At 60.9% G+C, this 13,875-nt stretch overlaps 1 protein-coding gene across 1 annotated transcript in view; it reads left to right on the top strand.

Moving 5' to 3' along the window:
- The window catches only part of SAMD4A (sterile alpha motif domain containing 4A), an 87,418-nt gene extending 84,477 nt beyond the window's left edge, over positions 1-2,941 (top strand). The window contains exon 4 of the mRNA XM_048484675.1: positions 2,846-2,941. Coding sequence (XP_048340632.1) covers positions 2,846-2,941 — 96 coding nt within the window. The remainder of the gene's footprint in view (positions 1-2,845) is intronic.
- The last annotated feature ends 10,934 nt before the right edge of the window (positions 2,942-13,875 follow it).

Here is a 13,875-nt window from a genome sequence, read left to right as displayed (position 1 = left end):
CTGAGTGCCACCTCTGGCACTTGTGGCATAGGTTCGCCATCACTGTCATAGGGCATGGATTACAGACCTTTGACCATTTTGGTCACCCTCCTCTGGACCCATTCCAGCTTGTCAACGTCCTCCTCGAGCGGTGGAGTGATTCTTATCTGGTGACTCGTGTTCGTTTCCCCACTCCTCCGTGTGAAGCCTGCTGGGTGACCTTGTAGTCACAGTTCTCGCAGGCCTTTCTCGGCCCCACCTGCCTCACAAAGTGTCCGTTGTGGGGAGAGGAAGGGAAAGGAGTCTGCAAACCGCTTTGGGACTCCTTACAGGTGAGAAATAAAGGGGTAGAAATCCAAACTCTTCTTTCTTCTCTTCTTTAAACGTTAAACTGTAGCTTTAAAAGCACTTTCCGTTACAGGCCTAACTGTTTGAAGGACAGTCTCCTTACATATGTCCCCGTGCGCCAACAACACTTGTCTGGCAACCATCTGTTGGCTATCCCACCTCAAAGGGTGACACGTCTGGCATTGAACAGCCCACGTTTTTTTCCTTTGTGTCTCGGCTCTGTGGGGCTGGTGATAAAATAGCCAACTCCAAATTTCTCCCTCCACACCACTTAATAAAATGCCTGCCATTCAACTCCCCTCAAAAGCCCTGGCAAACAGGCAGACCTTGCGGTGCCTCCTAAAGATTTCCAAGGATGGGGAGTTTGAATTTATACCCCAGCTTTCTCTCCTGTAAGGAGACTCACGGTGGCTTACAAGCTCCTTTCCCTTCCTCTCCCCACATGTCTTGGCAGGGAGTGGTGGGGGCCGAGAGAGTTCTGAGAGGCAGGTTCTAGCCCGAGATGCCCAGCGGGAATGTGGCAGTGTCGAAGCACATCTGGCTCACCAGACCGGGCCTCAGCCACTCAGGTGGAGGAGTGAGGAATCAAACCCGGTTCTCCAGATAAGAATCCACCTGCTCTTAACCGCTACACCACGCTGGCTCGAAAGGCCTCCCTCCACCTCTTTCGGGTGTCTGTTCCACAGAGCCATGATGGTCAAGGTCCTCGCTGATGCCAAATGGGCCATTCTAAGTGATTCAATCGTCAACAAATGGCTGGCGATCATAGTTGGCTCACAGGAACATATGGCAGAAGCCAATCCTTCAAATGTGTGGGTCCCAGGTTGCAAAGGGTTGCAAATTAAATGTCCAGGGAGATTAAAATGCCGCCCCCCGCCCCCAATTTCTGCGTGCGTCTATTTTTAATGTCTAGTTGGTTTATTGCCGTGGTGGCGAACCTTTGGCACTCCAGATGTTATGGACTACAATTCCCATCAGCCCCTGCCAATTGGCTGTGCTGGCGGGGGCTGATGGGAATTGTAGTCCATGACATCTGGAGTGCCAAAGATTCGCCACCACTGGTTTATTCTCTGGCATAGAGATTCTTCAGAATGCATGAACATACGAAGCTGACTTCTGCTGAGTCAGATTCTTGGTCCTTCAAGGTCAGCATTTCCTACTCAGACTGGCAGCCGCTCTCCAGGGTTTCAGGAAGAGGTCTTTCGCATCAACAGGGTGTAATGGTTAAGAGCGGCAGACTCTAATCTGGAGAACTGTGTGTAGTTCCCCACTCCTCCGCAAGAGCGGCGGACTCTTATCTGTTGAATCGGGTTTGTTTTCCCCGCTCTTCCACCTGAAACCTTCTGGGTGACCTTGGGCCAGTCACAGTTCTCTCAGAACTCTCTCAGCCCCACCTACCTCACAAGAGGGTCTGTTGTGGGGAGAGGAAGGGAAAGGAGTTTGTAAACCAACTGGAGATTCCTTAACAGTTGAGGAATGTGGGGTATATATCCAGTGCGGTGTAGTGGTTAAGAGCAGGTGGATTCTAATCTGGAGAATCTGATTTCCCTCTCCTCCACCCGAGTGGCAGAGGCTTATCTGGTGAAGGAAGGGAAAGGAGCTGGTAAGCCACCTTGAGTCTCCTTACAAGTGGGATATAAATCCAAACTACTCCTCCTCCTCCTCCTCCTCCTCCTCCTCCTCCTCCTCCTCCTCCTCCTCCTCCTCCTCTTCTGTGTTGCGACATTGGACTTTCCTTGAGGTCTCGCATCCAAATACTAACCAAAGCCAACCCTGCTTAGCTTCCAAGATCTAACTAGCTTGGGCCGTCTAGGTCAAGGGGGGGGCCTTGGATATGCCCCCAAATTCTTTGCTGTGAGCCATCGTTGGCCAGCTCAGTCAATCTAGAGGCCATTCATTGAATGCAGAACTTTTTAAAAAGCTGCCATCTGGCGCAACCTTCCTTATGAGGAGAGGCTGCAGCGTTTGGGACTCTTTAGTTTGGAGAGGAGACGTCTGAGGGGGGATATGATTGAAGTCTATAAAATTATGCATGGGATAGAAGATGTTGACAGAGAGACATTTTTCTCTCTTTCTCACAATACTAGAACCCGGGGGCATCCATTGAAAATGCTGGGGGGAAGAATTAGGACTAATAAAAGGAAACACTTCTTCACGCAACGTGTGATTGGTGTTTGGAATCTGCCGCCACAGGAGGTGGTGATGGCCACTAACCTGGATAGCTTTAAAAGGGGCTTGGACAGATTTATGGAGGAGAAGTCGATCTCTGGCTACTAATCTTGATCCTCCTTGATCTGAGGTTGCAAATGCCTTAGCAGACCAGGTGCTCAGGAGCAGCAGCAGCAGCAGCAGGCCATTGCTTTCACATCCTGCATGTGAGCTCCCAAAGGCACCTGATGGGCCACTGTGAGTAGCAGAGAGCTGGACTAGATGGACTCTGGTCTGATCCAGCAGGCTAGTTTTTACATTCTTATGTTCTTAACCTCTGCCTGCAAATGGTGACCCACGTTGGTTTCAGGTTACAGGCGATCCGTCTCGGGGTCAGTTTTTCCAACAGCAGCATCTTCGGCCGCCGGCATCTGTCACACCTACGTGCTCGGACTTCATCCCCTAAGCTCCCAAGCATCCTTCGCACAATATTTACCAGGCGTGAGCAAGGAAAAGCCGGAGTCAGAGGCTGCAAAACAAACACCCTGAGTCAGCCGTTGTCGTGGCCCCGGCTCCGATCGATACGTCTGCTAATCTTCCTCTCCAAAGTAAATCTCTCGGCTCTTTCATGTTTGCTCTGCTGAGATTTCTGATTCCCCCCTTTTCCCGTGGCTGCCTCTGTATCTCTGGCCACATTTCCCCCGCTTAAAAGCAGTCAGAAGGCTCGTGGGATATAGAGCTGGCAGACAAAATCCGGAAAGGTCTTATCCTGGGGGAGGAGCAGGGAACCTGTTTCCCACAAAATTAGTTTCAGAGAGTACAGCCTGCCGTGCATGTCCCAGGCTGGCCTGATCTCCAGAGACCTCAGTATGTAAGCAAGATCCTCCCTGGTTAGTACTTGTGTGGAAGACCAATAAGGAAGCCAATGACAAAAATGTATGATTATGATTATGGATTAGATGGCCATCAGCTTAACAAAAGGCTCTATAGGATTGTACGAGAAAACGTGGAATCCATTCGTCTCCTACTTGTTAAAGAAGGAAGAAATTGGAAATACCAAACAAGGAAGTCCTGGGTGCAATGACAAACCGCCTCTATTTGTCCAACCTGGCCTGGATGGCCCTGACTAGCCCGATCTCATTAGATCTTGGAAGCTAAGCAGGGTTAGCCCTGGTTAGTACTTGGATGGGAGACCACCAAAGTCCAGGTTCACTATGCAGAGGCCTCTGTTTGTCTCTTGTCTAGAGAACTCATCGGATCATCCTAAGAGAGACGAGACTTAACAGCACTTTATACATACATCAGAGTGGAGGTCAGAGGTGATCCACGGGGTGGTCCGAGGAGGGGCAGTGGCAGATGGTCAGTTCCTTAACCATATGCCTGGTGGGACAAGTCTGGGCACTTCCACACATGCAGAATAATGCACTTTCAGTCCACTTCCACAATTGTTTGCAAGTGGATTTTGCTATTCCGCACAGTTAAATCCCCTGCAAAGTGGATTAAAAATGGATTGAAAGTGCATTATTCTGCATGTGCCAAAGTGCCCTGTCTTACAGGCAGGGGCGGAGGGGGAACTGTGCCCAGGGCATTCATGCATCCTGCTTCCCTCCCACACCCCACGCCCCGGAAGGCCCCGCACCGGCACGCACCTAGTGCATCATGCCCCACCTGTCCCCTTGGTGCTACGCCACTGCTTACAGGCCCTATGGAACCGCATTAAATCCACTCTGTCAACCTCCTGTCTCCTCCTTCTCTTCAGTCCCTTCAAATTCACCTCTTTGTCCTTCAGAGAAACCCCAAGATATGAAACAAGAACATCCGTTTTCCTTTGGTGTGACATCGGTATCTAGGACTGCGTTACAGGCAGTTTTGCTAGGGAGCTATTAATTACTGGGAATCCCAGGAGCAATAATTGGTCCTACCCTATTTGAAGAGAGAGATTGTCTCGAGAAAAACTCAATATGTTCAAGGGTGAAAATTATTTAGCATGTTTAGCCTAGGCGCTGGTTTGATGAATGCGTTAAGGATCTCTGGCGTGTGTCTGGGTGCTTCTTGTAAATCACAAGGATTTAGCGGTTGTTATTTTAGTTCCATTTTGCTCACAGTACTCGCCTTCATGGCTTATTGCAAAAGACCCTATAACGGACGTCAGTAGATTAGGCCTGCCTGCTCTTGATGCTCACTCAGTAGTATCTCCAGAATATGAGGCACATAGACGGATTCCCCACCAGTGCTCTGGGGAATGGTGGAACCGGAAGCACATCAGGGCAAGAAATCTTAGAATCATAGAATCGTAGAGTTGGAAGAGACCCCGAGGGCCATCAAGTCCAACCCCCTGAAATGCAGGATCACACAATCAAAGCACTTCTGACATATGGCCATCCAGCCTCTCTTTAAAAACCTCCAAAGAAGGAGACTCCACCACACTCCCAGGTAGTGCCTTCCACTGTCGAATAGCGCTGATGGTCAGGAAGGTTTTCCTGATGTTTAGGTGGAATCTCTTTTCCTGCACCTTGAATCCACTACTCTGTGTCCTAGGCCCTTTCCGCACAGGCCAAATATAGCGCCCTGGGGACGGCAAAAACGCCATCCCCAGAGAGCTGTTCGCACGGGGGGGGGGGCACAGCTGCTTCGCAGCCGCGCCGCCCTCGCTCCTCCCCAGCAGCGCGAAGCCGCCATTTTCCCAGCTGCGCAAAGCCGCCGTTTTGGAAAACGGCGGGTGGAAGGCGCCATCCCTCCCCCTTTGCCCAATCGACCTACCTTCTCTGCGACCGTCCGGCGCGTCGCCAAGGCCTGGGGACACCCCCCCCCCGGCCTACGACTCCGGAGTTGTCTCACAGGGCAGGGGGGGGTGTCCCTTGGCCTCGGCAACGCGCCGGATGGTCACAGAGAAGGTAGGTTGATTGGGTGATGGTGCTCCGCGGCGCTGTCTTCCCTTTCGTTACCGGGACCATTTGTGCGAACGGTCCCGGGGGGGGGGGTCGGCGTCATGTGCGCCGACCCAACCCCCAGCGTGGCCGTGCGGAAACGGCCCTAGTCTCTGAGGCAGCAGAAAACAAGCTTGCTCCCTCACCAACATGGCATCCCTTCAAATATTTAAACATAGCTATCTTGTCCCCCCCCCCCCACCCCCCCCCCCCCCCACCCCCCCCCCCCCCCACCCCCCCCCCCCCCCACCCCCCCCCCCCCCCACCCCCCCCCCCCCCCACCCCCCCCCCCCCCCACCCCCCCCCCCCCCCACCCCCCCCCCCCCCCACCCCCCCCCCCCCCCACCCCCCCCCCCCCCCACCCCCCCCCCCCCCCACCCCCCCCCCCCCCCACCCCCCCCCCCCCCCACCCCCCCCCCCCCCCACCCCCCCCCCCCCCCACCCCCCCCCCCCCCCACCCCCCCCCCCCCCCACCCCCCCCCCCCCCCACCCCCCCCCCCCCCCACCCCCCCCCCCCCCCACCCCCCCCCCCCCCCACCCCCCCCCCCCCCCACCCCCCCCCCCCCCCACCCCCCCCCCCCCCCACCCCCCCCCCCCCCCACCCCCCCCCCCCCCCACCCCCCCCCCCCCCCACCCCCCCCCCCCCCCACCCCCCCCCCCCCCCACCCCCCCCCCCCCCCACCCCCCCCCCCCCCCACCCCCCCCCCCCCCCACCCCCCCCCCCCCCCACCCCCCCCCCCCCCCACCCCCCCCCCCCCCCACCCCCCCCCCCCCCCACCCCCCCCCCCCCCCACCCCCCCCCCCCCCCACCCCCCCCCCCCCCCACCCCCCCCCCCCCCCACCCCCCCCCCCCCCCACCCCCCCCCCCCCCCACCCCCCCCCCCCCCCACCCCCCCCCCCCCCCACCCCCCCCCCCCCCCACCCCCCCCCCCCCCCACCCCCCCCCCCCCCCACCCCCCCCCCCCCCCACCCCCCCCCCCCCCCACCCCCCCCCCCCCCCACCCCCCCCCCCCCCCACCCCCCCCCCCCCCCACCCCCCCCCCCCCCCACCCCCCCCCCCCCCCACCCCCCCCCCCCCCCACCCCCCCCCCCCCCCACCCCCCCCCCCCCCCACCCCCCCCCCCCCCCACCCCCCCCCCCCCCCACCCCCCCCCCCCCCCACCCCCCCCCCCCCCCACCCCCCCCCCCCCCCACCCCCCCCCCCCCCCACCCCCCCCCCCCCCCACCCCCCCCCCCCCCCACCCCCCCCCCCCCCCACCCCCCCCCCCCCCCACCCCCCCCCCCCCCCACCCCCCCCCCCCCCCACCCCCCCCCCCCCCCACCCCCCCCCCCCCCCACCCCCCCCCCCCCCCACCCCCCCCCCCCCCCACCCCCCCCCCCCCCCACCCCCCCCCCCCCCCACCCCCCCCCCCCCCCACCCCCCCCCCCCCCCACCCCCCCCCCCCCCCACCCCCCCCCCCCCCCACCCCCCCCCCCCCCCACCCCCCCCCCCCCCCACCCCCCCCCCCCCCCACCCCCCCCCCCCCCCACCCCCCCCCCCCCCCACCCCCCCCCCCCCCCACCCCCCCCCCCCCCCACCCCCCCCCCCCCCCACCCCCCCCCCCCCCCACCCCCCCCCCCCCCCACCCCCCCCCCCCCCCACCCCCCCCCCCCCCCACCCCCCCCCCCCCCCACCCCCCCCCCCCCCCACCCCCCCCCCCCCCCACCCCCCCCCCCCCCCACCCCCCCCCCCCCCCACCCCCCCCCCCCCCCACCCCCCCCCCCCCCCACCCCCCCCCCCCCCCACCCCCCCCCCCCCCCACCCCCCCCCCCCCCCACCCCCCCCCCCCCCCACCCCCCCCCCCCCCCACCCCCCCCCCCCCCCACCCCCCCCCCCCCCCACCCCCCCCCCCCCCCACCCCCCCCCCCCCCCACCCCCCCCCCCCCCCACCCCCCCCCCCCCCCACCCCCCCCCCCCCCCACCCCCCCCCCCCCCCACCCCCCCCCCCCCCCACCCCCCCCCCCCCCCACCCCCCCCCCCCCCCACCCCCCCCCCCCCCCACCCCCCCCCCCCCCCACCCCCCCCCCCCCCCACCCCCCCCCCCCCCCACCCCCCCCCCCCCCCACCCCCCCCCCCCCCCACCCCCCCCCCCCCCCACCCCCCCCCCCCCCCACCCCCCCCCCCCCCCACCCCCCCCCCCCCCCACCCCCCCCCCCCCCCACCCCCCCCCCCCCCCACCCCCCCCCCCCCCCACCCCCCCCCCCCCCCACCCCCCCCCCCCCCCACCCCCCCCCCCCCCCACCCCCCCCCCCCCCCACCCCCCCCCCCCCCCACCCCCCCCCCCCCCCACCCCCCCCCCCCCCCACCCCCCCCCCCCCCCACCCCCCCCCCCCCCCACCCCCCCCCCCCCCCACCCCCCCCCCCCCCCACCCCCCCCCCCCCCCACCCCCCCCCCCCCCCACCCCCCCCCCCCCCCACCCCCCCCCCCCCCCACCCCCCCCCCCCCCCACCCCCCCCCCCCCCCACCCCCCCCCCCCCCCACCCCCCCCCCCCCCCACCCCCCCCCCCCCCCACCCCCCCCCCCCCCCACCCCCCCCCCCCCCCACCCCCCCCCCCCCCCACCCCCCCCCCCCCCCACCCCCCCCCCCCCCCACCCCCCCCCCCCCCCACCCCCCCCCCCCCCCACCCCCCCCCCCCCCCACCCCCCCCCCCCCCCACCCCCCCCCCCCCCCACCCCCCCCCCCCCCCACCCCCCCCCCCCCCCACCCCCCCCCCCCCCCACCCCCCCCCCCCCCCACCCCCCCCCCCCCCCACCCCCCCCCCCCCCCACCCCCCCCCCCCCCCACCCCCCCCCCCCTCCCCCCCCCCCCCCCCCCACCCCCCCCCCCCCCCACCCCCCCCCCCCCCACCCCCCCCCCCCCCCCCGCCCCCCCCCCCCCCCCGCGCCCACGCGCGCCCCCCCCCCCCCCCCCCCCCCCCCCCCCCCCCCCACCCCCCCGCCCCCGCCCCCCCCCCCCCCCCCCCCCCCCACCCCCCGGAATCCCCCCCCCCCACCCCCCCCACCCCCCCCCCCCCCCCCCCCGCACCCCCCCCCCCCCCCCCCCCACCACCGCCCCCCCCCCCCCCCCGCCCGCCCCCCCCCCCCCCCCCCCCCCCGGGGGCGGGCCCCACAAGCCCCCCCCCCCCCCCCCCCCCCCCCCCCCCCCGCACCCCCCCCCCCCCCAAGCATGGCCAATTGGCCATGCTGACAGAGGCTGATGGGAATTGTAGTTCCTGAACATCTGGAGAGCCGCAGGTTCCCTACCCCTGGACTAGAACATGGAGTAATGAATTCAAGGTGCAGGAGAAGAGATTCCTCCTAAACATTAGGAAGGACTTCCTGACTGCCAAGGCTGTTCGATAGTGGAATTCACTGCCTTGGAGAGTGACGGAGTCTCCTTCTTTGGAGGTTTTTAAACAGAGGCTGGATGGCCATCTGTCAGGAGTGCTTTGATTGTGTGTTCCTGCATTGCAGTGGGTTGGACACGATGGCCCTTGTGGTCTCTTCCAACTCTATGATTCTATAAGAATGCTAAACTCTCCATTATCATTAAAAGAGAATCCACAGAGAGGATGCAGTAGAGATACATGGTGGAAGGGAGGCTAGCTGTCATAGATCGCCATCTGCTGGTTTGGATCATTATTACAGGAACCATAGAGTTGGAAGGGGTCATTCAGGCCATCTAGTCCAACCCCCTGCTCAATGCAGGATCCGCCTAAAGCATTCCTGACAGGTGTTCATCCAGCCACTGCTTGAAGACCACCAACTCCCACCTTACTCAGCAGCCTAGTCCATAAAGTTCTCGTATAAAACCATCAGGGATGCTTTAGGCTGATCCTTCATTGAGCAGAAGGTTGGGCTAGATCAGAGGTGTCAAACTCTGGGACCCCACCCAGAGTTTGTTTTGTCTCCAGGCGCTGTTTGGCCACCTCTGGCATAGATGGGCCACTGGTCTGGTCCAGCAGGGCTCTTCTGATGTTCTTATGTAGGCCTCAGCCTCTATGCCAGTGGTGGCGAACCTATGGCACGGGTGCCAGGGGTGGCACTCAGAGCCCTCTCTGTGGGCACATGCAAACAGAGTGCCCCCCCCACACACACACACACATCTAGGCTGGCCTGGGCCTCTGGGCTCGATTATTAGCATTAAACCTAAGACCTAGGCCCCTTCCGCACACGCAAAATAATGCGTTTTCAAACCACTTTCACCACTGTTTGCAAGTGGATTTTGCTATTCCGCACAGCTTCAAAGAGCACTGAAAGCAGTTTGAAAGTGCATTAATTTGCATGTGCAGAATGGTTTTGGGGAAGCAGTGTAGGTAACCCTGTTAAGCGCTGTTAAACCCCACTGGTGTTCATGTGAAGAAAATCCTTGTGAAGAAACTCCTTTACCTGGGAGTAAGCTCGGTTGCTGGCAATGGGGTTTGCTTCTGAGTAAACCTTCCTAGGGTCATGATTCACCCATGAGAAGAGTTGCACGGTTGCTTCAAAGCAAAGCCACCGACTGCCACCAAGCTTACTCTCAAGTAACACACGCCTCGGAGCGAATTGTTTTTTCTAAACTAAGAAGAAGAAGAGTTTGGATTTATATCCCCCCTTTCTCTCCTGTAGGAGACTCAAAGGGGCTTACAATCTCCTTGCCCTTCCCCCCTCATAACAAACACCCTGTGAGGTAGGTGGGGCTGAGAGAGCTCCGAGAAGCTGTGACTAGCCCAAGGTCACCCAGCTGGCATGTGTGGGAGTGTACAGGCTAATCTGAATTCCCCAGATAAGCCTCCACAGCTCAGGTGGCAGAGCGGGGAATCAAACCCGGTTCCTCCAGATTAGATACACAAGCTCTTAACCTCCTATGCCACTGCTGCTCCTAAACCTAAGTATTCAGGTTAAATTGCAGTGTTGGCACTTTGCAATAAATAAGTGGGTTTTGGGTTGCAATTTGGGCACTCAGTCTTGAAAAGGTTCGCCATCACTGCTCTATGCCCTGCTTTTGGCCCTCCAGAGGAACTGATGGCCACTGTGTAAGTCAGGATGCTGGGCTAGATACACCCTCACTGGTCTGGTCCATCAGACCAGATCCATCTTCTGGTGTTCTTAATATTCTTATCTATTTTGCCAGGTTGTTTGCAGGGAATGTGAATTCCTAGATAGGTATCTAGTCTTACAGCCTTTACCCTCCAGCCAGCCTCCAGTACCCCCACCGATATAGTTTTGTCTAACTCCCCTCCAAATCTTGCAGATGGCGTCGACAGAACCTCAACCATCTAGGCGACAGAGGAGTCTTCAGCGAGATCGCTGGCTGTGATGGAGCAACTGCCGCTGGACCAGTGGCAAACTGGGGAACGAGTCCCCCCTCCGTGCTCCGAGGATCTCTGGAGATGTTTTGTACCTCTTTCCATCTCCATTTTCTCCCCGCCTTGCCCTTTCCCCCTTGTCTCCCCGCCTCGTTCCCCATCTCCGTTTCTACGTCCGTAAAAAGTGGCTTTTCTCACAGATAATTTTGTCAGAAATGGAAACCTGGGATTGCTGGGTTTCTCGCACATTTGGAGGGGAGGATAAATTTAGGGGAATGGCCGAAAACGGGGGCGTTCCCCTGCGTCCGAGCGGTTTCTTATAGCATCTAAGGGCAGGTATCTTAGGGGCTAGTGAATAGCCATGAAGAAATCTCCAGCAGGAATGAGGAGAGCCCCAGAGGGGCCCAGTTTGTGTGGAAACGGACATTTTGCAGTACGTCACAGAAGCGCCGTCTAAAAGGAAGGGAGCTTTATGCGGCCTGTTTGTAAATACGTCCTGCGTTTCGTTGACGTCCAAAAAACCAGGATTGGAACTGTTGTGATTTAACGGGAGGGGTGTCCAGAGCAGGAAATGAACGAGGCAAACTGGCATCGGAGAAGTCAGAAAGAGTGGCTTCGGGTTCGGTGCATTGTTTACACAAAGGCGGGTCGAAGAGGGCGCCTCCGACCGTTCTGGGCGCGCCACGCTCTTTCTCGCATTGCGGCATGACTCAGTTGAACTGCCAGGGTGGGCTAGCCCCCACCTCTCCAGACCTGCCACCCCAGGGGCTGCCGCCCCCGCCTCCAGCTCCTGGTACTCAGTGGCGCCCTGCCTTCCGCGGCTGGATCCCCTTAGGATAATGTCCACGCGTGTGCGGATGACGCATCTGATGGAAACTCAACGGCAGGGACAAACTGGGACACGGATGCTGCCCGAAGAAGCGGACAAATCTGCAGGGGCCCCATAGCAGGAGGAGAGCGGCTCACGTCTCTGCGTTCCAGAACACTTCCTGCCTCCCGCTTTGAAGAAGCGGGGCCCTTAACAGTTACCTGCTCCTCTTGCTGCCGCAAAGGATCACTTGCATGGTATCTCTGTGTGTGTGCGTGTTTTCGTGTGTCTTACTAAGCAGCAGGGTTTGCATTTTCAAATAACTGCCAATTTACCGCTTCTAGAGGGCCCCTGGGGCGCTTGTGGATTTTTTTTTCCGACTTTCCAAGCTGGGGTGGAGAGGGGTGCCAACGATGGGCACGGGAAAGTCACCGAGCGGACAGATATGTCTGGAGGGCTGTGCTGAAAAAGTCCCGTTCCTTTTATTTTGTGTGTTTGTGTGAGAGGGAGAGAGGATGTGAAAGGGTGTTGCATCTAGGTTTTACACACCGGGGCTCACTTCCTAGTGGGAAAGGGATGTCTGTCAAGTCGAGCTGAGGTATATCCACTTTAGGGGGGGGGTGAATGTCCACGCTCTTGGTTTGGTTCCGTTAACGCAAAACCAGAAGTGCGGGGCAGCAACGCACAAAAAAAAAGAAATACCACAGAGCCTAATGTTTTGTGCAGATTTTCCCCGCGTGCTTTTGCACGCAGAGCGAAAGAAATATCAAAGCGGACTCCTGCTTGCATCGAGGAAGGCGTCTTGCATTGGGGAAAGCGCCCACCTTAGCTTAATGAATCTGTGGAGATTCCGGACAACCATGCAGGCCTGAACTTCCCGTGGTGAATTCAACGTTGCGGTTTTGATGGCAAAATGGGGTAATTGATCGGGGAGGGGGGATCCTAGAACACCCCGCGCACACACGCTTCTTTTATGGCTCGAGCTCTGTTTGTTTGGAGGGAAATGCAGCCCTGGAGAAACCAGCGGACCTGAATTTCTTACTTTAAAGCTGCAGTTTTGACGACAGAACGGAGGTGTATCATGGTACCTCTCCCTGCACAATCTCTGTTTTTTTAGCACAGGTCTCCGCTGAAGTAGCCGCCTTCAAATGGAAGGGCCAACCATACCCCTTGAGGGTAGGGACATTTTGACTTGGAATGACTTGACCTTCGCAGCGTGATAAGGCCTCGTGACTTCTCTCACGGAAGCCGCTGGGATTTCCTCACAAGGCTGAGGGCGGGTTTCATGCATCTTGAAGAGGTGGGCTGCGAGGAACGAAATCCTCAGAGCCTTCCCGAAGAACCCCCCTCGCAGAGCCCAACTACTTAAAGGGTCCTTGTGGTGGGGGGGTCAGTGTCCTCAGTTACCTCAGCAATTTGGAAGCCACTGTGGTGCGCATAAGAGGTAGCCTCGTCAAAGACGCCTGCAGCATGATCTTGGCGTTACCGGGGTGACGTGAAAAGGAGCCATCTGACATGACTCCCACGCCACCTTGGTCATCTTGGAAGCGGGTAGACCGGGGGTGTCCAACTCTGGCACTTCAGATGTTCATGGACTACAATTCCCATCAGCCCCTGCTGGCATGGCCAAGATTCCCAAACAAGCAACGTAGATCGAGAAGGTATATGTCAGTGCATTTGAGATGCCTGCTTCCATTTGCCAATTGGCCATGCTAGCAGAGGCTGATGGGGATTGTAGTCCATGAACATCTGAAGTGCCAGAGTGGGACACCTCTGGGGTAGACCATTACTTCCGAGTAAGAACTGAGTGACAGCAAGCGTCTTGGCTGGGCAGTTCTTATGGTATTGGTGAGGCTGTCTTCCCGTAAACACGTTTGGGGTATGTGGTCATTCCAAGCCAGTCAAAGCACATATGACAGAAAGGGTGTTTTACGCCCCTGTGAAGTAATGGGAGAGGCGTTGGCAGCGGGGGGGACAGAACGGGCCCTTCCCTGTGCCAAATAACCGGCTAAGAGGAGAGGCTAAGCAAAGCGTCTTCAGGCCGTCTAAATAGGGACCCTGTTTGGAGGAGTGTTTGCTTTGGAGGGGAGATAGAGCTGCCTTTTTCCAGACCTCGACAGATGCGGGTCGAACTTGAGGCCGGGAAGGAAAGGAAGCCAGCTAGCCTGACTGCTTTTCCCAGAAACCAGGAGAGGCCGTGCCTGTCCGGCGTGTCACCAGAAAGGTTTCAAAGGGTGCCGCGTTTGGGGGCTGCTTGTTTTCAACCACAACTCCTGCCGGGCCCGAAAGCCGCATATGCCCGCCTGGAGTGCATTTGAAGGCACTGTTGTTCGAACCTGAAAATGTTGCAAGTTCAC

Source organism: Sphaerodactylus townsendi, linkage group LG02 (genome assembly GCF_021028975.2).
Source record: "Sphaerodactylus townsendi isolate TG3544 linkage group LG02, MPM_Stown_v2.3, whole genome shotgun sequence".
NCBI classification, from domain to species: Eukaryota; Metazoa; Chordata; class Lepidosauria; order Squamata; family Sphaerodactylidae; genus Sphaerodactylus; species Sphaerodactylus townsendi.
Note: the sequence above shows the minus strand (reverse complement) of the source record. Positions and strands in the feature narration are given on the sequence as shown.